Source organism: Peromyscus maniculatus, chromosome 19 (assembly GCF_049852395.1).
Source record: "Peromyscus maniculatus bairdii isolate BWxNUB_F1_BW_parent chromosome 19, HU_Pman_BW_mat_3.1, whole genome shotgun sequence".
Classification (NCBI taxonomy): domain Eukaryota; kingdom Metazoa; phylum Chordata; class Mammalia; order Rodentia; family Cricetidae; genus Peromyscus; species Peromyscus maniculatus.
Genome location: NC_134870.1, coordinates 43808358 through 43831721, shown reverse-complemented (window position 1 = coordinate 43831721; position 23364 = coordinate 43808358). Strand labels below are relative to the sequence as shown.

At 42.5% G+C, this 23364-nt stretch overlaps 1 protein-coding gene across 4 annotated transcripts in view; it reads right to left on the bottom strand.

The window, feature by feature from the left end:
- Positions 1-23364, bottom strand: part of Sncaip (synuclein alpha interacting protein) — a 138419-nt gene that overhangs the window by 39102 nt on the left and 75953 nt on the right. For all 4 annotated transcript variants that reach the window (XM_076555245.1, XM_006987480.2, XM_016006023.3 and 1 more), the window contains exon 3: positions 16669-16741. In XM_076555245.1, coding sequence (XP_076411360.1) covers positions 16669-16741 — 73 coding nt within the window. The remainder of the gene's footprint in view (positions 1-16668; positions 16742-23364) is intronic.

The window sequence follows — 23364 nt, the reverse complement described above, 5'->3', positions numbered from 1 at the left end:
ATGCTCTTTAGAGTACCACTGCCCTCCGTGTTGAGAAAGGTAGACACAGGAGCAAGGGGAAGTCGTGGAGGGCGCATAGGGAAGGGAGACCAGTGCTCAGAATTGTTCTTAAAATTTCTCTCGTTTTTGTGCAGTTAAAATAAAGATGGCATGCTGGCCTACATTGAGCTGGTTGAGATGGACTGTGAGGCAGCCGGACACAGTTGGAGGTAAAGATAAAAACCACCACCTCTTCTAGTAAGCCTCAATACAAGCCAGACGCCAGTAGCACCTATCAGAGTGAGCCCATGAAGTGTTCTCGGCTACAGCAGGGCTCTACTTTCTCTGAGACACTCCTCTACTAGAAGGCAGATGACACAGCACTCTTGCAGGCTGGTAGGCTTCTCTACAGGGTTCTATTCTTCTGACTTAGTTTCTATCATCCTTCGTCAGGCAGGTAAAGCTTCCTTCCAATCACCCTCTCTCCTACGAAACAAGTGCAGTTGGGAAGGCTTTCATCCCAGAGTAAGCAAACCTGCTTGTCTTTGCCCCTGGGCACAGCCAAAAGGTGAAAGACCCTGAGACATGGAGGAGTGCTCAGGTTTGTAACTTACAATAGCCCCTGGTTATGACGGATTCTTACAGTTAAAGGGCATTCTACATGTGTGCTACTAGTCATTGTTTGTGCTGATATGTGTCCTAAAAGAAGTTAGGGAATAAAACAAAGAAATGAGTGAGTGTCCTGAGTCTGCCTACTATAAAGTCCCAAGTTCTGTTCTCCAAATGGTCAACAACACGGCATGGGGTTCAGATGGTTGGCACCACACAGTTCACCCTGGAGACTTTTCTGACTCTCAAATTCTAAAAGCTATGGAGGGAGAGTTGGTTTCTTCCCAATGAGCAACATATAGCAAGGGATACCCAGGGGGGAAGGGAGGTGTCTAGATGACCTCCTGCTTCTCTTACCCACACTGCTTTGCATCTAGAGTTCTGAGCCGTACACAATGCTTGGCCTGGAGCAGACGATCAACAGACACAAGCATGTGAACTTGAGTCTCTCTCTCTCTGCACAATTCATTCAATCTTTTAACATGCATAAAGTGAATCCTTCTGAGGGATTTGCAGCTTAATTTTACAGGGTGAATTACGCTCTCTTAATAACCCAAAGGAGTGATAATTGCCAGGAAAAGCTAGATTCTTTAAAATCATTTATGAAATGTCAATATGTAAAGGCAAAGGCCAATTATTCCAATCGGTTCCCTGTAAATGTAAAAATTTCCTATCTTTTCTAAGCTCTTTTCTTTCTAAAAATACGAAGCTATGCAAAGTTATCATTTGCCAGAAATTTTTGCCAAGGCATTTTCTCTGCCATGAGATCACACAGTGCCTGTTTCACATAAAGCAATAGGGAGACAGAACATGGAACTCATAAGGCATAAATAGGCATTTGATTTTACTCACTAACTTTCCCCAAATCTATAAATATTGTTGGAAAACCTATGCATAGACATTCTGAGACACACGCTTATTGTTTGGCATGGCATCTGCTGATATTTTGTCAATTATCTTGATTTCTTTGGAGCTCCTAAAAACTATTAATCTTAGAATGTATTAAAAATATTTAAAGCCACAAGACTTTGTGGGTCAATGCAATGAGTATCCTGTACTGATATATTTATGTATTATATAAGGTCATGGGTTCAAAGGGCCACTCTTTTATGTTGGTTTTATTTACATGTGCACTTTTTTTTCCCCAAGTGATCCAGGGAAATGGGTACCATATGCTTCCCAGCTGTTTGTTCTGACAGGAGCCATTAAGAACGCTCTATGTAAATGAATTCTGTCTGTGTTCTATGAAAACACTTCTTTCCACAGAAAGGTCTAGAAACTGAAGAAGGAGTGTCAACATTTGGGAATGTTGTCTTTTTCCTCATTCAGGTCTATGGCTGTTTGGTGGGTTCTGGAGGAAACCGGTGCCTGCTAGCCCGTCTTGATTGCCAAGGAAGAAAAGCCTGCTTATGAAGAACCAACACTAACTAACGGGCTTCATGAGAATGCTCAGACTTGTTGCCACGTCACACATTTGGATGAGTAGAAATGCAGCAAACAACAAACACCCACATAGTTCTCCCAAGCTGGACAAATCCACAGCATAATAAACAAATTATTAACGGCAGGCAAGGCTTTCCCTTTCAGTTCTTTAAGAGTACCACCAAATCCACTTGATTGTTGTTTTGCTCCAGCACCATCATAACGCTCTAGTCATCCACGGAAACAAATTTCACATTAACTATGGCTACTAGGAAGATTTTTGAGGATAGATTTATTCTCTAGAAATTATGCATAAATTCTTGACACGTGAACATAATTTTAGTTCCTGAAATTTTATCTTAGTCTTTACAAGTTCTATGAGAACAATATCTGTGCTTAATTTGCCTCTCTGTCCTTCAAAACTCCCAGCAGATTGCTTACCTAAGAAGGTTTTTAATGATGTTTTGCTTTTAGATGTGTTCACCTTTCACATCGTAGGACAGTAAATATGTCTAGCGTGCCTTCAATTTGTCTACCTGATGGAGTCACAAAATTTTAAAACCATCAGCAGTGAGGCAGATGTTTATGATGCTCATTTATAGGCAAAAGAGTCTCCTATAACCTAGCTGACATGTGGGATGCTCTGAGCATTAGCAAGAAAATTTCAGTTACCTCATAAGTGTCAAAACTCAGACATTTTTCCAATAAGCATCAATGTGGATCTAGAATGTGGAAGGTCCTCTGAATGGCAGAGCATCTGAATCCAGGGACCTGACTCTCTCCACCCCTGTCTGCATCCACTCTTCCCCTTCCTCAAGCCCACCTCACAAGCCTATTGATGCCGGCTTGAACAATGACAGTGTCATTTATATAGTCTCGTAAGTCATTCACCCCCAGAACATCATCTGTCCCTCTATTCCCTTGATCCCTGCCCCACATTGCTCAGAAAAAATCTGTGGCTTTATTCCAAATCCCTCTTAAATCTGGACCCTTTTCTGTACCCTCACTGCACTAACTGGGATATACTGGGATCCTTTTCCACAACCATCACACACTGGTTTCCTTTCTCCCATTGATCTCTCTTTCTAGTCCAGTTAATCCCTCTTTGGGTAAGATTGAATTTGTCACCCAAACTTCAGATGTCCCATGCTTCCTAAAATGATATTGCCTTAGGTATGGGATGAGGATCCCCATTGTGTCAAATACTCCCAGACCCATGATAAACACACCTCATTTACAGTGTGAGAAAACAATTTGGTGTTCAGCCTTCTTCTCCCTCCTCATTTGTTTAAGGAGTCTTAGTTTGGTGCTAGAATGTAATTCTTCTCCAAAATGTAGACTATCCCTTAATAAACTGACTGCAGGCTTCAGGGTCATCGACTTTGATAAGCAATGAATAAACTTTCGTAAGCAATGAATAAACTGGAGGGTTTTCTGTTCATCACATTCATTTCAGTGATGACCTAGAATTTATTTAAAGAAATACTGGTTTTCTGTTTAGAACATGACCATCTCTTTAAAAAAAACAAATATGCTTAAATGTAAAGTGCTTAAGAAATATGTTAAATAAATAATAGCATACATTATATATATTTAAAAATAAAAACAACAGAAAGGGATTTGGGGGGTATAACACATGATATAAAATGTCACAACACTGGCTTTTTTGTTCATAGCAAAATTCTTTAGCATGGTCTGCAATGGCTCTTTTGTTCGCTTTATAATTTATCTTCTTTTCTCAGCATTCATTATTCCCAACCCCCTGCCTTCCCCTTCTCCTCTACTGCTAAATCCAATCTTTCTGGATTCGTATGGCCACCTGGCATTGTTCTTGCCTTTGGGCCTCTTCTGCCTTTCCCATAATGCCCTGCTGTTGTCTCACCCCACAAGAGCATCCCAGGTTGCCCCATTGAGCCGCTTCTTCTGACTCTCCCAGGATATATACCTGCCCTTTGCATCTCAGTTCCCTGGCAATCCTTGAACACGTCTGCAGCAAGTCTGGAGGTGGGCGCACCAACCTCACCTCCTCCTCAGGGTGCCTCAAGGACACGGGTTCCCCAAGAAGCTACTTTTGCTTGTAACCAGCTCATTGTCTAGCAAAGATCCTCAAAGACAGTGGGGTTCCATGACCCAGTCTTTCCTTGAGTGAGTGATGGGAAGGAGGAAGGAAGGGATATGTTGAACCAAAAAAATGCAAAATATAATAAGTAAGTTTTGTTATAACGAGTCCATTTTTTTTTTTTTTGCTAAACTGAAGTGAGAATTTCAAAGTTAGTAAGTTATTCAAGTGGCTTGGACAGTTGGAAGGCCTGTTGCATAGTGAAGTACTTTAATGCGTTCTCTTAAGAAGTTCTTGCCAGGTGGTGGCGGCACATGCCTTTAATACCAGCACTTGGGAGAGGCAGGTGGATCCCTGTGTTTGAGGCCAGTTTAGTCTACAGAGTGAGTTCCAGGACAGCCAGGGTAACACAGAGAAACCCTGTCTCAAAAAATAAAAAAGAAATGCTTAATTTAAATTTCCTCATCTGGAAAATAACAAGGTTAGACAATATCATTGCTAAGATCTGACCCTCCCTAAATATCTCTGATGATGTAGAATGTCTACAAATAACAGGGTTCTTTATCCTGACTCACAATGAAACACTATAATTCTTTGGGATTTGTGCATTTTACCAGATCCTCACAAATTTATAATTATGAGGCAGAGACGATTGCTGCCACACAATTCTCTGGCTCCTAGGCTTGATAAATTGTTTTCTTTAAGAAAATAATGGACCATTTGCTGTTGCCATGGTCGACCCAACTTTTAAGACTAAACATCAACGTTGGCTCCTAAAATGCCCATTTATTTTACTTCTAAATATGGAGATCTGTGTCCATAGTAGAAAATTAGCATGAGGCAGAGAGAAAAGAAAGAAAGGATTCGGTCAAGTTAAATGGATTCTACTTTCTGGGAGAAGCAAACTGGTCAATTTAATTTCTTTAAGCATACATAACACACTGCCCATCCACAGCAGCCTACATTAAGAAATACACCTTATGTGTTCTCCAGCATTGTATATTCTTTATTCTAATATGTATTTTTTTTAAATCTAGGGCCTCACTCATATAGCCCAGGCTGTCCTTGGACTTGCTGTGTAGCCAAGGATAACCTTGTGTTTCTGATCCTCCTGCCTCCACTTCTTGAATGTTGAAATGACAAGTCACCAAAAATGTTCAGTTTATGCAGCGCTGGAGACCAAACCCGAGGTGTGATACACACCAGGCAAGCACATTTCTAGTCCCCTCCATTTCCTTTTATTTTCCTCCCTGGGAGGGAAATTATGGAAGAATGGGCTTGTCCATGCTGGAGTCCTGAGGTTTGGTATCATTGTGTCAAGTGAAATCTGCAGTGGACCCATGGAACCTTGGGATCTCTAAGAAGTGATGACAGGTGGCTTCTGTCCCCCCATGACAATAGGAAGAAGGGTCTGAGCCTGAGTCTGGGAACTACAGGCGGGGTTGATTTTTTGCGCTGCCCTACAGGTTAGTCTGTAACCTGATCCAAGGGATGACTGAGTGAACTCTGGCTTTGGAGAATTGTGTTAGGCCGTTATGCTGGGAAGAGTGATGTGTGTAAACAGAACACATGCTTCTGGAATGTTCCTATGGGGTTGCTGGCTCATCCCTTTCACTGATACCACAGACTCTTTATTGAGGGTATCCTGAGGTTGAAGGGGAAGTACGCATGACTTCATTCTTGTAAATATCCTACTCATCGATCTGGTCACATGCTGTGAGGAAAATGTCATTGATTTGGGTCTTAAACCTCCTGTCTTTAAAAGGCCGCTGATACCAAGCAGCTGTTATTGAACATGTCAGGTTCATGTTTTATTACTCCCAGCTCTTCCCATAACTATGCAGACTTGCTCAGATAATTCAGCAGCCGACCTCTGCCTGATTCTTTGTTCTGTGAAAACTCACTGAAATATTCAAGCCCTCTAAACCTGGATAGAAAAAGATACATCTTTACCAAAGAGGCATATTCCATCATGAAGTCAGACTCAGCATTTGGACAAGTTTAAACCCTCAGGCTTCAGAAGTACAGTTTGCACAGAGCGGCAGTTGGTAGGTCTGAAGAAAATGCACGCTTTCAGAGTTATTCTGTCATGCAAAAAGTATGCCGGCTTCACTGGGACATTAGCAAAACCTCGCGAGTGGATTAAGTTTGTGTTCATTCCAGACTCATTTACTAGGTTCCTTCTCTCTCCTCCTCCCTTCTCTCTTTCGCTCTGTGGAGTTGTACAGAGAGACACAGTGACAGGCCAATGAGGAGACTCATCAAGCGGAGACACTTGGAAAGAGACAGCTTGGGAGTGAGTAGCCTGAACGTGCTTTCTGGGTGTGCAGACACACCACTAAGCTCTCTTAACTGAAGGTGGCGATGTTTTACAGTGCTGATCTACTGCCAGGGACAAAGCACTGAGTATGGATGCTCCTAAACAAGAGGTACAAGAGGCAAGGGCAGACGGGGCAGAGAATGGTCTGTGTGTGTGTGTGTGTGTGTGTGTGTGTGTGTGTGTGTGTGTGTGTGTGTGTGTGTGTGTGTGTTCGGAAAATACCATCTCCTCAAATGCCAGCCTGTTTCATTTTCAAGTGTGGAGTGTGTATCCTCATTGAGGAATTGGCCATGTCAGTGCACAGACATTAGCGTAACAAGTGAAAGGAGAGGAAAATGTGTTTCCTGGATCCCACAAAATGGTACCTTCATTGGGATTTTCCTCCACTTAACGCTTTAAAATTGCCAATTCATCCACGCCAGGCTTTCTGTATATCTGAGCACAGGAGAGCGCCTGATTTCATCAGAGATTTTTCATAACAGGTCTCGAAGACAGATGGGCAATTTTTATGCATTCTCACTCGAAAACAAATGAGAACTCAGGGAATTTTAAGTATTATATGGAAAATCATGCAGCATTCTGATTTCTCAATCAGGAATAAGGTTGCCTGACTCCAACTTTCCATAGCACCAGAGGACCACTCTGTCAAAATTAAAACTGCTCCCTAAGCAGACAATTCACCGCCTCTCTATTTGGGTCACATGTTGGTCATGGAATCCCAGCAACCAGTGGCAAGACATGGACGGGGCCCCTTCAGATTCCCTTTAATTAAAATCCCAACATGAGCTCTTCCTGAATTTGGCCACTCCTCACGTATCAAACTATAGTTTGGGAACAAAGTTAGGGAGACAGCTTTTTAAGAATAATTTTTCTAAATGACCGTTGAACAGATTTTCCCCACCTTGATTATAATTGGCAGTGTCAACATAAATTTGGATTTATCTTATCACCGAGAACCCTGGCTAGAGCTATTGATCTCCTTTGAATACAATCAAGAGATACACGAACACGACAAAGGATGTACAGTCTTGTCAAAGTAGTCGGTGGCAGGCAGAGCACTAAGGTCTTCTTACCAGACCCATTCATTCAGAAAGCATTTGCCGAATGTCTTCTGCGCCCACAATTCTCTTCTCCCCGCAGGGGCGAATGAAATAGATACGCCCTTGTCTAGACGATAATGCAAGAGCACAGAGAAATCAAAATGTAACCCAAGTCAAAGTGCTTTTTATGGAAATAATCTCACATGGGGGGCATGGAACAGCTGAGAAACCCCATCTAGGAGGTAATACTTAAACCCAAAGAGAAGGAGAAAAAGCCAAGTATATGGGAATTGGGGGGAGTAAGAGAGAAGGGGTAACTTTGTGGCAGTCTGGGGGAGAAGATAGCACATTTGCAAAGACCCAAAGCAGCAGAGACAGCCACAGGGAAGGGTTGGAGATGAAGACAAGGTAGGCTATTTGGGGCCAATACACTGGCCCCTTTCATAAGGGCACTAATCCTGTTCATGAGAGCTCCACCTTCATGACCTAATAGCCTCCCCTGAGTTTCCACCTCTAAGTAATATCATCTTGGAGGTTTCTAATATGCAAATTTTATAGGAGCACAAATATTCATTCTAACTTACAGGCAAGTCCAATTCTCTGATATGCAAGGACTATTTATTCACTTTTTAAAACATCACACAACGCCCCCTAACCACGTGTTAAGTAAGTTCATGATTTTATGTTGGCCTGCATTTGTAGCTATCATCCACTGCATGCAGTCCAGTTGGACACTCCTGGGAGCCCAAAGACACTCTTGAGTGTAGAGGACCCAGGACTTACTGATGGAATGAAGTGAGGCATGAGTGAGCAAGAAAATTCCACCTTCAGCAACACAGTGGATTGTCCGGTAAACCAAGAGCTATTTGATGAGGTGCATGCCCAGAGTGTGAGTGAGAGTGTGTGTGTGTGTGTGTGTGTGTGTGTGTGTGTGTGTGTGTGTGAGAGAGAGAGAGAGAGAGAGAGAGAGAGAGAGAGAGATCCTCTGAGAAACATGCTGTCCTGAGCAGAATTCAAGAATTCCTTTTGAAATTCAATGAGGCAGCTAATGTAGCAACTGAATGGATTGTTGAAAAGGAAGCTGAAGGTGAAGAGTTGCAGGTGGAGGGGCTGTGGAACCATCTGAGTAATAAGAGAGACTAGAGGCAGAAAAGAGGGGGGGTAGCCCTATTGAAGGTTTATCCCCACTTGACTATTAGCAGCCCAGTGAAGAAAGACCTTGTAAAAGAGAATAAGGGCCTATCAGTGATTTAGGAAGGAACCCAGGAGGGAGGTAGCAGTGGCCAATAGGCTCAAATACTCCCACGAAGCTAAGAAAGATGAGATCATCCAAGTGTCAATGGATTTAAGGATTCGGAAGCGGTGATGTTCTCTAGCAAGGCAACTCGTACTGTAGATGCTTAGGGCAAATGGAAGTGGAGAACTAGAGGTGTGGCTTTTCATAACTCTTTAAGGCAGGTTGATTTCAAGGGCTGGGGGGACTGCAGATGAGTTCGAGGTTGGTTTACACAACTTAATTAGACTTGGTCTCAAAATACAAAGGAAGAGGAGGGCTGGGGATAAAACTCAGTGGTAGAGCAAGTACCAAGCATGTGCAAGGCCCTACACCACTCAGTCTTCAGTACTGCTACACACTATCTCCACACTTGCACACTCAAAAAGAAAGGGAGGAAAAGAAAGACTCCTTAGACATTTCAAGAGGAGAAAAAGTTTAGGAAGCGAGGACAACATTTATTGTGGGAGGTGCTGGTGTAACCCAGACCTTGACTGTCTCTTCCAGAAACCTTTGGTTGTGAACACTTCAAAGGTAGTTAGGGGCACATGTCAAAATGATAATAGTTTTAAGATATTGAGCTAAGCAAAGCATTGTGAAATTAACCCATCTGTTTAGTGGCATTTATTCTATGAGGATACTAGAATTAAAAATAAAGTTATAGATGTAGCTCCCTATTTAGTTCAACTGGATATTACTAGTCTAGGGAGTCAGCCAAAGGGACCCAAGGGACTCCTTTGGAGGGGGAAGGGGAAAGGAAAGGCAGTCCTTGTAAAGGAGCCTAATACATTTTTTGAATGGTTGATGTGACTAGAAGGCACAGGCAGGGGGAGCGAGTGGTACCAGGGAAGCTCGCTCATCCAGTAAGTAGCAAGTCCCTCTGGGTCTCCCACGGCCACAGAAAAATTTCCCATGGCACAGCTTCATGACCATCTTTGGAAACCATTACCTGAATTTTAAGCTTGGAGAGACACGGCGGGTAATGAATTTTTGAGGAGACTGTTGTGTTTCATTTAGGACAATGGGTTGGATTCCAAGTGTCTTGGGTAAAAGTTTCTTAAATATGAATGCATGTAAACAAATAGCCTGGGAGCAAGCATGTAAACCGTAGGTTCAGAATCTGGGTCTGGGGTGAGGCTTGAGCACCTGTACAGACTCAGGGTGGGTGATGCTGTAAACACTGGTGCTGGTCCTGTACCACAGAGATGAGAGAGTCTAGCTGATAGACACAGAGGGGTCTATGGACAATGATACCTCTGCAGAAGATCCTTCAACTGTGGGATTCTAGGATTCTATTACCTGAATATGCCTTAGATGACTGAATCTCTCTCCCCACTCTCCCCCACCTCTCTCTCCCGGGAAGGGAACTCTCAGAACTTCATGTACCCCAGGCTTGCTTGAATCTCCACTTTTCAAGTGCTAGCATTCTAAGCTTGCACTACCATGCCTGGTTTATGTGGTGCTAACGCTTGAACCCAGAACTTCACACATGGGAGAATCAGAACAGAGGGGGTTTGGAGACAGAGACTGAGGTGGAAAGACAGACACATTTAGCAACAGACAAAAGAGTAAGCCTTCATTAAGAAGTGGGTGGGGTATGACGGAGATGTGAGGAAGCTTACAAATGCCAACATCTCTCCACATGCACGGTTAGTTCTGCACTGGATTAGGAAGGGGTGACAGGCAGGGACTGTGCTTCCTAAGAAGGAAGTCTTTGCTCTTTGCAGGGCCATAGTCCTTTAAGGGGCTTTCTGTACGTGCGTGGTTTGTCCGCTCGCTCTGCGTCTGTTTCCTTTCCTCCCTGCCTGCCTGGTGATTTCCTCTGCCCTTTGGCTTTCTCATCTTCCCTCGATGTTTATTTCCCTGCACTTACTTCTACCAAGAGCTTTTTCTAATGAGCAGTGTGGTGGATATGAGTTCCTTAGACTCCAATAAAAATAAACCAAGTAATTTGGATGGTGGGGGCAGGTCCACTTTTACAGGAACATTCTGTGGTCCACTCACAACGTTGGCATGCAAACTCTGTAGCAATGGAAAAAGCATCAGGTGAACTTGTCTTTATATTACAGTTGCAGTCACAAAAGGAGTCTCAGGGAAAAAACTTGAAAAAAAATACAATCGTTTCAATGACAAGGCAATTATAGTTTTATTTAATTTTCCATGTTTTAACATAACAGATCATATCACCTTTAGAATTATACTATTGTTAAAGAAAGATAAATATAAGGCTTTTAAAAAAAATAGGAGTCTCACTGTGAAGCCCAGGGTGATTTTGAACTCATGATCCTCCTACCTCAACCTCCCAAATCCTGGGATTATAAGTAATTGTTTGAGACAAAGGACACTCTCATCTGCATATGAAGTTTCACTGCTGTTAAATAAACTGGGATCTCTTAGGTATTTTAGCTGTATCATATTGAAGTGTTCATTTTTAAGATTTATTTTTATTATTAAATTTATGTGTGTGCCTGTATGTCTGTGGGGGAGGGTATATGCATAAGAGTGCAGTTATCTACAGAAGCCAGAAGAGGGCATCAAATCACTCAGAGCTGGAGCCGCAGGCCATTCTGAGCAGCCTAAGGTGGGTGGGTGCTGGGCATGAACTCAGGTTCTTTGCAAGAGCAGTCCTTGCTCTTAACCATGGAGCCATTGCTCCAGGCCCCAAGTGATTTTCCCCCCTTTGACTGAGAGCTTAGAAAATTTCCCTATTCTTTGGTAGTCCATTTTGTTACATTATGGGAAATGGGTTAATCTGCATGCTGCTTTTTTTTTTTTAACTTTTCTAAAACTGCCAAGCTAACTTTCACTTTCATGCTTGTAGCATTAAAAACCTTAATACAAATTGAAAACAGTTGGTTTATATATTTAGCAACATTAACCATGTCACAGCAGTGTCTACAGGCCACATCTGATGCCAGTTTATTATTTTAGGTGATGGCTAAAATCCTTGTAAATCTTCAAACAGCATCTAAGTGTTTGTTTTCATAGCTTCAGGATTTGTCACAAAGTTTGCAAGAACAGGTCTAAAAATATAGCAAATTTACAGTGCTTTTAAATACACACGAATGACTTTCATAAGAAACCAAATTTTGGAAAGAATGGTTTCTTTTATTCAATGTCATACAAGCAACAACTCATGTTATTGAAGTCTCTCAGAATTTATTTTCAGGGCTAGTAGAGGAATATTTATCACTGTTGCATAACTGAGTTTTCTAACCTGAGTGCATTCGGTTCCCAGATACAAAGGAGAATTCGTATTTATTTGCCTTCCTGCACAAGAAAGCATACAGTGAAATTATTAGATACATATTTTGCAAGAATCATAAGGCATTTATGGCACCATGAATTTGAAACAAATGCGTTTTTGAATATCTAATTAACTTAAAAAAAACTCCAAGTCAATAAAATTGGATATTTTATTTGAATACCCAACACATTTTCTACCTTCATTTGAAGACAGTCATAGAGTTAACACTCACTGCCTTGGAGACAGTGCCGGGAATGCATGCAAAGATTTCACAGATTACTTCCTTTATTAGATGTGAACATTTCACACACAACCTTTCCTTGCTGCTAGTCCTTACCCTACACTACTTGATACACAATTTTCTTGAACTAAATTACCCCTCAGTAATATTCATATTCATGGGGGTCCTGGAGACAGAGGATCTGGTTTCAGATCCACTTGTTGGCTCAAGAATTTTGGGCACATTATTAACTGCAGGCTTGTCTCCTCATCAATAGAATGGGCATAATAATGGTCCTCCCTCAGAATTATTTTGGGGATAAGAGAAATGTTTACAGAAGATCTGGCATAATGCCTGGAATGTGGAATCCCTAAGGAATAACCAAAGCCTCAGTAGCACCTTGCATGGCTCCAGCATGGCTCCAGCATGGCTCCAGTACACCACAAACAGAATATGTTCTCAGGCTTCCCACTCCTCATTAATTTGTCCCCCTCTTACCTCATGCATATCTCCAAAATTCCTTCACACTTTCTTCTTTTTTAAAATCTTTCTCACACACACCAAAAAATTTGAAGCCTAGTCCTTGTGTAGTGTAGTTAATGAATGATCACTGAAATATTGTTCTTGTTAGAAAAAAAATAGAGTTCAGTAAGAATCAAGTCCTTTAGCTAAGGAAAGGGCACTCCTGGGGGTGGACTCACAGGCTGTGGTGAGCTGGTAGAAGGTACTAGAACCCAGCTCAGAGCCTCTGACAACACTGTGGCAGTTGCCATTCTCCCAGCCCACAATGCAGGCTGACCCAGGTGCAGGGATGAAGGGAGGTGAGCCTTGTGCTGTGTTTCCACTGAGTGCTTTAAAGGCTACATCTGAGGCTACCTTTATACCCATCATCACAGAACACCCAGAAAACAGGCAGAAAGGACAGACCCTATGCGCATGGGGCTGATGGTCTCAAAGCAGGCTATGGAGAGACTTCAGGCTTAGCTGTGGGTGCTGCATTTCAAGAGGGCTGCTGGGAAAGTGTTGTCATCCTGAGTAGAACAACATGGATGCCTAGGAGGCGCTTAGCACCATGGATGGAAATGTGAACCCTGCGTGGCCACACATCAGCCCATTCCCCACACTGAGTAGTTCTCTTTTCCAGAAGGGATGTGTTCTGCTCCTCTAAGGCTCCAAGGAAGGAGCAGGTGAGAATTGAAGGGACACTGAGTTTGACAGACTAACAAAATTAATATTGTCAGAATGTGCATTCTTCTACTGAGGTGATCAACAGGATGGCTGCCTCTGTGGTTGGGACCAACAAAAAAAAAATCATTCTCGAAAATCTGATTGGCTTTAGACTGCCTGAATTTTTTTTTTTACCTTCTTAAAAGTTTTGTACCTGTGAATAATTTTAAAAATGTTTTAATTATAAACAAATTTATATCACACTTGTAAAACTAAAGCAATATCCCAACTGCCTTCATCCGTTTTCACAGGTGTTGATAGTTTAAACTACTTATTTTTGTTTTGTGCTTTCCATTTGCTTTTTCCTGGATGGTTTTTATGGACCCCAGTCTTTCTGAGTGTCATAGTTCTACATGCTGTGGATTTTCATATACAGACTGATCTGGAAATCTAGTAACAAGATTGTTCCTAAATCCAAAGCGTTTAGGATGCTGACATGATATCTAATATGTTTTAGATTTTAGAGTATTTCAAGTTTGGGACATTTGGATCAAGGGGTGCCCAGCCAGTTAACCTTTACAGATGGGTGGTCTCATGAGATTATATACTTCCCATCACTAGAGTGATGAGCTACAGGCTGGCTAAAAACAAATAAACAAAACCCCTGAAATATAGAGAACTCCAAACTCTGAAACACGTCTGGTTCCAGGCGATTTGGATAAGTGATGGTCAATCTGTGGTAGAATTTTACAAAAGCTCTTAGAACCCTGCTGGCAGTGATGCATGCCTACGGGGTACATAGGATACCAAGCTCGCTAGGGCTCTGGCCACATCATCTCCCAGACTCCTCTCCTGATGCTCTTTAGTTTGATCACTATTAGGCAGCCACACTGGTTTTCTTTCCTTCATCATGGTTGCTAAGTGTGTTCCTGGACCAAGGAAGTGGGCACTCTTTTGTTTTCAGCCCCCTTTGCTGGCTTCCACATGGCTGTGTCATTCTTAGGTTCTGTGAAGCTTAATCGCAGTTGTCAAGTTGATGTGATTCAGAATAATCTGGAAACATCTCTGGGCATGGCTGTGAGGGAGTTTCCGTGTGAGGTTAATTGAGGTGAGAAGATGCAGTGTTGATGTGGGTGACACCATTCCATGGTTCCGAGGTCTTGGAATGAAGAGAAATGAGGATGAAAGCTGAACACCCACCCACATGCCTCCCTCTCTACTTGCTGACAACAGACACCACGTGATCAGCTGCCTCAAGCTCCTGCTGTCATGGCTTCCCGGTCATTTGGACTGTATACTCAAACTGAGAACCAAAGCGGTCCACGCCCCCAAAGTTGCTTTTGTCATAGCAATAAGAGAAGTAATTGACACACTCCCTGCAGTTCAAAACACCTCCTCCTCAAGCCTTAGCACAGCGGTTCCCGACCTTCCAAATGCTGCGACCCTTTAATAAGTTCCTCATGTTGTGGTGACCCCAGCCTTAAAATTATTTTGTTGCTACTTCCTAGCTGTCATTTGCTACTGTTATGAATTGTAATGTAAATATTTGTGGAGACAGAAATTTGCCAAAGGGGTTGCGATCCCCAGGCTGAGAGACGACGACGACGACGACGTGGGGTCATGCTGCCTTATTGCTCTGCAATGCTCTTGCCTGCTTTTATGTTTGCATATCCTCTGACTGTCACCCCATCCAGGTGCAAGCCTCGTGAGCACAGGGACGTCTGTCTTGGTTTTTTGTTCCATTTTGTTCTCCATGCTTGGATCAGAGAACACGCAACACAAAGTCGCTGACTGAATGAATGCAAGAATGAATGGGAATATTTCTTAAAGGACGTCTTAACACAAAGATAGATGTGAACATCTGACAATCTCCTCAAGTCTTTGGACTCCAACTTGCACTCCCGTCCTTGGACTCTGAGGCTTTTCTCCTCATTCTTGCAGTGTGTAGTTTGTGCCACTGAGCACGATTATTTTCACACTTTTAGAAAAAAAAATGCTGCTTTCAGGAGATAAATCCTTCAAAGGTTTTGAGCCAAAAATCTCCTGTCCATCTCAGCAAAAACTGTGTCTTTTTAAAAATAGCATCTTTGTGCATTCTTTGAAAATTTTATGTATTTATACAGTTTATTTTGATCATCTCCCTCTACCACTGCCTCCCTCCAAACGCCTCCTGTGCCATTTATCTCCCTCCCAACTTTATGCCCCTCCTCTCTCTTTTTTAGTTTAGAGCAAATGAAAACTTTCATTTAAATTTAAAGCTAAGTTCTGTGGTGTTTCTGATCCACACACACATACACACATTCGTATTTGAATGTACACACACACACACACACACACACACACACACACAAATAAACAAACTGGAAACACATTATTTTTGCTGTTTCTTCTAAGTAGAAGCAAAACAAATAGTCCAGGCAGGGGTGGGGGGCGGGGAAGTTAATTAGTTTTCCAAGTCCTTTCAGTTAGAAATTCAGAATTCTAGTAGCTGTATAGGAAAGATACCTCTATTTATTTTTAAACATCATGTGCATAATTCAAGGATTATTGTAAGTCTCCTGCCAAGCGTGTTTCTCAAGCCTGGTGTTACTAGGAGAAGAGGTTCAGTTTGATTAGGTTAATGGTGATGCCTTTGAGTAATTACCTAGAACAAAGTAATGAACATCTTTTCATACTTGAATCTCATTCCCATCAATATACTTTTTATTTTCCTTTCTGCCCATTGAGGAGAGAAAAGCAGAGGGATTTAATTTGATTTACAGGGGGAAAAACAACCCTAAATGTACTTTTTTTCAGCCGGGGGATGGGGCAAGGAGACAAGGCCAGCCAGCTGGTTTCCATCTATCTGCCATAATTCTCTGTTTAGTTTACACTATTAAACTCCAGCGCCTCGCTTTCATCTTAACTGTTAGAGTATGCCTTATTGCAGATTCTAGCATGTCGCATCCTGATAGGGTTTCAGACTTTGGCAAAGCACCATCCCTCACATCGGCCGTTGCCATATGGGTAGTAAATGCATCCAGCATTTTTTCGCTGGCGCCTGCATCGTTATGTTTTGCCACCACTGTGTTTCCTGGGTTTCAGCAAATCTCTGTGGATTCTATGGCTCGAAGGTATCAGGAGGGTCTGTGTGGGTTTGTACACAGCCGGGTCCTGGTTGGGACCACCTCGTTCTGTAGATGACCAAACATTCTGTTTATTGAAGGTGGCAGGGAGGTATAGTGGGAGCAGAGAGACCATGAGAGGAAAGAGAAGAATGCAAGAGCAATCAAGGCCGGGCAAACTGGAGCGTTACCACTGGTGGACGAGGAGCAGGGAGGAGTCTGACCTACCTGATCTGTCTTCATTTTGTGAGTCACATCTTCTGCACAGTTCTGGAATGGTCTTGAGAGACGTGACTGAATACTGAATGGGAAGACAGAGGGAGAAGGGTGGAAAATAGAGATTTAAAATAAAGGCATTCTTTCAAATCATCCAAAAAAAAAAAAGGTGAACACAAGGAGTGAGGCTTGAGTATAACAGACATATTCAGGAAGTCGACCTCATTGTGATCTGATGGCATCCTAGGCTCTACCAATGAGCACCTCAGCAGACACACGTTACAGAGAAGCCTGGTGGCTCTTATTTAATGGACATAGTAAGACACATCCGGCAGCTAGTCTGTCTCTCATCATTTCGAACTAAAACACACTCAGAATTTTTGACCCTTGAATATTTCCAGAAGATACTATTTATTTCCTCAACCAGAGGAGCTAGCTAGCTACCAGTGTGAAAAGTCTAGTGGAGGAGCATCCGGCTTCCTCAACATCCAGGGTAAAGGAGACATGTCTGTGCCGGCGTGGACCACACTCCATAAAATCCCAAGGCTGGGCCTGGAGAGATGGCTCGGTGGTGAAGAGCACTTACTGCTCTTGCAGAGAAGACTGGTTCGGTTCCCAGCACCCTCATGGCGGGCCGCACTATCTGCAGCTTTGAATCTCAGGGATCCAATGCCCTCTGCAGCTACTGGGCACTCTCAAGCCGTGCACATGCATACCTACCACGCATACGCATAAAATAAAATAAATGTATCTTTTTGTTGTAAGTCCCAACAGTCACCCTGGGCTGCGGATTTTACTGTATGTGTTGTCTCCAGGGCACATATGGAGGTTACGCCATAAAAGGCAAGATGAGCATGGGTCTGTGTGCAAGCTCTCCACTCCCATAGATTAGTTTGGAAGGAAGGACAGAACCTTTTCGTCTTTGTCACAGCAGCCAGTCAAGGGCTGGCGATCAAGATAACAAACTATGACACCGGAGGCACAAAAATCAGCGGAGCTAAAACACATGTAAAATCAATAGCTATGACTTATGGGCTCTATACTTGATACCCATCAATTTGCCTGGAGAGAAGGATGTGCTCAAACAAGATAAATAGAACGAGCAGACTAGGACGAAGCCTTTAATCAAAGGTTAAGTCGAAGACTACCTTTAGTCCCGCTCACATTGTAATCCATGAAACCCAATTTTCTCAAAATGGCTTGCTCTGTCTCTCTAAGAACAACAGGTACGTATCATGAATTACTCCTCCAGTGCAAAATTTGAGGCAACTGAGAAAAACGCATCTCATCGAAAAGAAAAATGACCAGGGGAAACCCATTAGTATTATTCTAGCATCACAAGTGAGGACCGTATAATTAGAATGCATTTTTCAATGCAAAGGTACTTTAGTTGGCGTGCTGTTGATAGATAGACCTCCAGGGTTCCCACAGGCTCTCAGCAGAGCAAGACAGAAGGAGCAGGCACTGGCTGCTCTTGTCAGTTTGCACATCACAAACAAATTAAATTCCCAGTACTTCCAAATGAAAAGTGAAATCTCAGAAGACTAATTAGAGAAATTACTCTTACCTGTCTGATGCAATAGCATCCTGTTTATATTGGGCCATTCATCGGGGACTACAGGTGTTTCAGCCACCATGCTATACTCAGGTGGAGGAAGAGGAAGCCTCTTAAACGAGAATGAAGCCTCAAGACAATTTTTCCCTCTACATTACGCTTTGTGTGTGTGTGTGTGTGGGTGGGTGGGTGTGCGCACGCACAGGGGGCAGGGGATCAGGGATAATTTAGATAGAGAAGCTTCGTCTTGGTAGTAACAAGTTCCCTCATGCTCCTGATCAAGTACGAGCTCTCAAAGGAATCTGGTAGCTTTCTGAGACTAGCTGGCACACCTATACATAATTACACAGTCCACAGTTCAATTAAAATTCGGCCTTTGTTTTAGTTGCTGCACCCCTTGAAACCCCCTTTGGCAAAATCTCACCATCTCTCCTGCCCTGCTTCCCTGCCCCTCTTCCCTCCTCCCTTCCCCCTTCCTCCCGTTTAGGCTTGTCCCCCAAGACAGCATTTTAGAAAAGAAAAAAATGGATTGATTATGTATTAATATGAGCAGTGATTCAGCAAGGATTTCTCATTGGGCTTAAATGATATACACCTGATTAAAACAGGTGACCTGCTGTCTGCACCCCAGGCACATGCATCCTAACTCTCACCTGAGAGCCAGACTCACTAGATCTCAGCTTTATGAGCGGCAGGTCCAGCTTTCCTGTTTGACTGCAAGGGCTCACACTAGGCAGTGAGGTTAAGTTTGCTGAGGTTCAAACTCAACAGCCCAGGATGCTTGGCTGGTGTTTAGACAGAGTATCCCAGAAGAATCTGGACACGGGGGCACACACCTGTAATCCTAGCACTTGGGTGGGCAGAGGCAGGCAATCTCTGAGTTCAAGGCCAGCCTTGTCAATCTAGCAAGTTCCAAGCCAGGGTGACACACTGAGACCCTGCCTCAAAACAAAGCAGCAATAAAACTCCAAACCAACCAATCAACAATCAAAACCAAAACCAAAACCAAAACCAAAACCAAAAAAAAAAAAAAAAACCAAAAAACCAAAAAACAAAAACAAAAACAAAAACAGCCCAGAACAAAACAGAGTAGGGGAGAGGGTGACTACACGTAACTACAGGCTGTGGCTTTGCCCATGGTGAAAAAGGATGTTTCTTTTGTGAAGGCATATATTTGGATTTTTCACGTCACAACCACTAAGAAATAATGGCCCTAGAGAAAAAACAATGTGCTACTCCTGGGAATAGAAATACTAAGAAAAAAAAGTGTCAGCTAGAAAATTACAGTTTGGGGAAATTTTAGGGTACATGGAAGGTCACATTCAGTTGTGACACTGTCTGTGCATTATTTAACAAATCCATCATTCTTTAAAAAGACACAATAAAAGAGCAATTTGAGGACTTCTTTCTGTAAATGCCGACACTACAAGGGAAGATTTAATACAATAGAGTGATCTAAAGATGGTCACATTGTGATTGGAAGAAATGCACAGGAAACATGTTTCACAAAAGCAACATGCAAATGTACTTTCATACTTGCAAATTTGAGAGAGAGCCTGTGACCTAGGATGTCTCTCTTACAAGAGTACATTGTGCTACCATCTGGGAGCTGGAATGGAAAGCTTCCCAGACCGTTATCCCAATTCACAGGACAGATGGCCTTTTATAAGGAACTCTCAGATGGCTAACCCACTTCATTCAGAGGACAATTACTAGTAGTAACTCCTGCCACTTTGGATTGACCAAACCAAGGCCAATGAATGCATCCTCTTTCCACTTATCCTCCAACCCAAATTTTATAGCCTGTTCTCTTGATTGTTATCCTTGGGTGATCCAAGAGAGGGCTTTCAGTTACTTGAGAGGCATTGTCTTTCCTTTTATTGTATGTCCTAACATCTTCTTTTGCTTGAATCCTCCCAGAGGTTATTGGCTTCAGAAATAACCTCTTTGACCAAATCTTTACTACTGCGCTATGTTTCAGGAGCTCCTGGTGAGATTGACCAGTTCTCCAGCTGTTTCAAAGCCTCTGCAGAGCCAAAGTCTGTTTTGTCTATTCCTTTTAATCTGGGGGTCACCCTTGTCTGCAACGCTTTCTTCCAATCACACAGTGTCACTGTCCTATAAGATCAGCATGACTCTGCCTTCTCCACAAAGTCCAGAGCAGTTCTTAGTAGTGTTTTACTTTTATGCTCTCAGTAAAAGTCTGCAGTGTCTTGGGCTTTGTTTTTTTTTCTCTGTTGAACTATCAGCTCCCATATACAGAGGAGGGAAAGGATATTATCTTTGACTTGTGTATACATAGGGGCCAATTAACTGAATGCTATTCTGCCTACCCAGAATGCTGTTCCTCCCATCTCACCTTTAATTCTTTCAGCCTTCCCTGGGTATCATCTCTACAATGTCCAAGTGATTCTGACACATAGCCGAATTCAAGAAGCCTCATCTTAATCATACACATGGCCTCCTGTCTCCACACTAATATAAATGCTTCCATTGCTTCTTTAGGGAGTAGAAAATATTTGAGTTATCTAAGACACTAGGCACTTATTGAACTAGATTAAATGAACTCCTTTAAGTAGCCCATGACTTTAGCAGCCATGATAACAACAGTTTATATTTATACAAAAGCAATCCTAGAAAAACCCACAATTATAAATCTAGCAGTGCAATCACAGCACATTCAGAAGAACAAAATTCTCACTCCATTAGCATGACTGCTGGCAGTTGTCCTTTTGTATAAAGGACAAAGATCTGGAGCCAAAAGATCTGGATTTATGCCATGGCTCTGACGCTTATTATCTCTATGGTTCCGGACAAATCAATTGTTTCATTTCTCTGGGGCTTGGCTCCCTTATCTATAGAGCGCAGGTACCTATGTAAGATAACAAAGGAGTTATTCTGCAAACTGTTAAGTGCCTGAGAACATGTTTGTCTCTCCCTTCTAACCTGTTTTCTGTGAGTGTGCCACAGACTTTCCTTCCTCGTCTTCATTCCTGTCTGGACTTTAAACTCAGGAAAGCAAGAAAGGAGCAGGAATGAGCTGGGACTGGATGAAAAGGAAGACGCCCCAGTCTACCTCTGCACCTTATGTGAGTCCTCTTAACACGTCCTTACTCGAGAGAGAGTTTGTAGATGAGGGTGGACATGGAAAGCTTGCTTCCCAAACTACAGTCTTTTTATGTCAGAAAACTATATATATCCCAGTCCACAGCAGTCAGCTTTATCCCCTTGCCACGCAAAACAGTTTGAACATGCATGAGATTCATAATGACAGAACATGAGTTCTACACTGGACTATGGGAATCTCTGACGACCCAGGACTGGAAAATGTTCAGGACTCACACACACTGGCCTTCAGTCCTGCAAACTAGTTGGGGCCAGTTGGGTGAACAAGCAGACATTACTCAAGGGGTAATGAGCCATAGGAAATGAAAGAACATCATCCCAAGCACCTTTGCAAGCTAGAGACTCTTAAATAACTGAGGTCCTATTGTGTTTCCAAAGGAAAAAAGAAAATGAGCTGTCCGTTCAAACAGCTATCACGAGATTCATGGTTTCTCCGAGCTTCCCAGAATTCAGGCAGGTGCTTCAGGCAGCTACAGGGCAGAACCACAGCCTTCTGCACAAGCAAAACTGCCTGTAAAAGCAGATGCATAGCTAAAGAGAGATTTTCCGAGCTTAAGACTTTTCTTTTTCTAAAATCTTGCTCTCTACAAAGGCCTGCTTTCCAATGAAGAAGCATATAACCACATAGCCCTGAGGTGGTCCTTTCCCGTGTTACTAGCCCTCTGCTTCTGTTTCTCAGGGCCCTTGTCCTGCCCGCGTCCTTCATCCTTCCTTCTCAACCACTCTCTCAGCACAGGCTCTTTCCATGGATCGATCATACAGCGTGGACCAGCATCCCCACCGCCTCAGGATGCTCTGCCTCCCTCATTGGCCATCAGCCTTCTTGCTCTCACGCTCATCAGCCATCTCCTTTGCAAGACTGGCCTTTGTTCTCATCTCTGTTCCCTGCTGTCTTCATTTACTCTTCCAGCTGCAGGGCGTGGTACTCAGGATGGCCACCAAAGAGTTTTAAGTGAAAAACTCTGCGGATACTGAACTTCACCATGACCAGTCTTTTGGGCTTTGCTCTTTTGTTTTAATTCTTAAACTCCTGAACTGTCTTTGACCTTTTTTCCCCCTTTATGTCTGGAAACTTCTTTCTAGTTTTTTTCATAGAAGCTCAACTTTTCCTCCTCCCTTGTAGGATACACTTCTGTACAGCCCTTTCTAGGGACTTTCTGCTCTTTCCATACTACATTTCATCAGGAGACTTAACCGATATCTCAGTTTCTGACACTGTCCCTCCACAGAATCATGCACATAGATGGTCCACATCTTACTATATATGCCCCATTCACTCTAATTGCATTTCATACTTACCAATTAGGATCAGTTAATAAGAATTACTGCAATCAATTCTATTCTCACATGCCCATGGTTTCTTGTTTTTATTCTATTTGTCAAGATTTGAAAAAAGAAACAAATTTGTTTTATGTCTTTAATGCTAGATATTGTTTGTGGCTGGTGTGGGAAAACTCAGCAGCTCTTTTTGATCACTGTTAAGAGTAAAGCAGAAATTATTGCACTGTAATACTAATGTAATTGATGCAATGTGTGGTTGGGCAGCATTTGATGGTCTACATTGGCAAAGGGGATGTGATAACAATACTAAAGGACCTCCTTCTATGGGTGAGGATTGAACATGGATGGTAATGACCTAAGTGAACTGTGAAATCAGTCCAACGATGACCATGAAGCCCAGAAGAAGTCATCTTCAGTGAAGATGTGGGTTCTGGAGCTGGACTGCTCACATCATATCCTGACTTCAGTATTTTATGGGTAATTTTAGTTCTTTCGTTTCATTGGTAAAACAGGGTAATTACATTACCCAAACTGAGAGTGGTGTGACGACTCTGAGCTAATACTGTAAAACATGGGGATCCTATCTGATGTACACAGTAAGTGTTCAACAAATGCTAAGTACCATTATTATTTATATTTAGATCATTAAAAAACACTAAAAAGTTAAGCCTAAATAATAATAAATACTGAAAAATTATAAATGATGAAACAATTAAAAGAAACATTTATCTTGCAGTCGGGTAGCT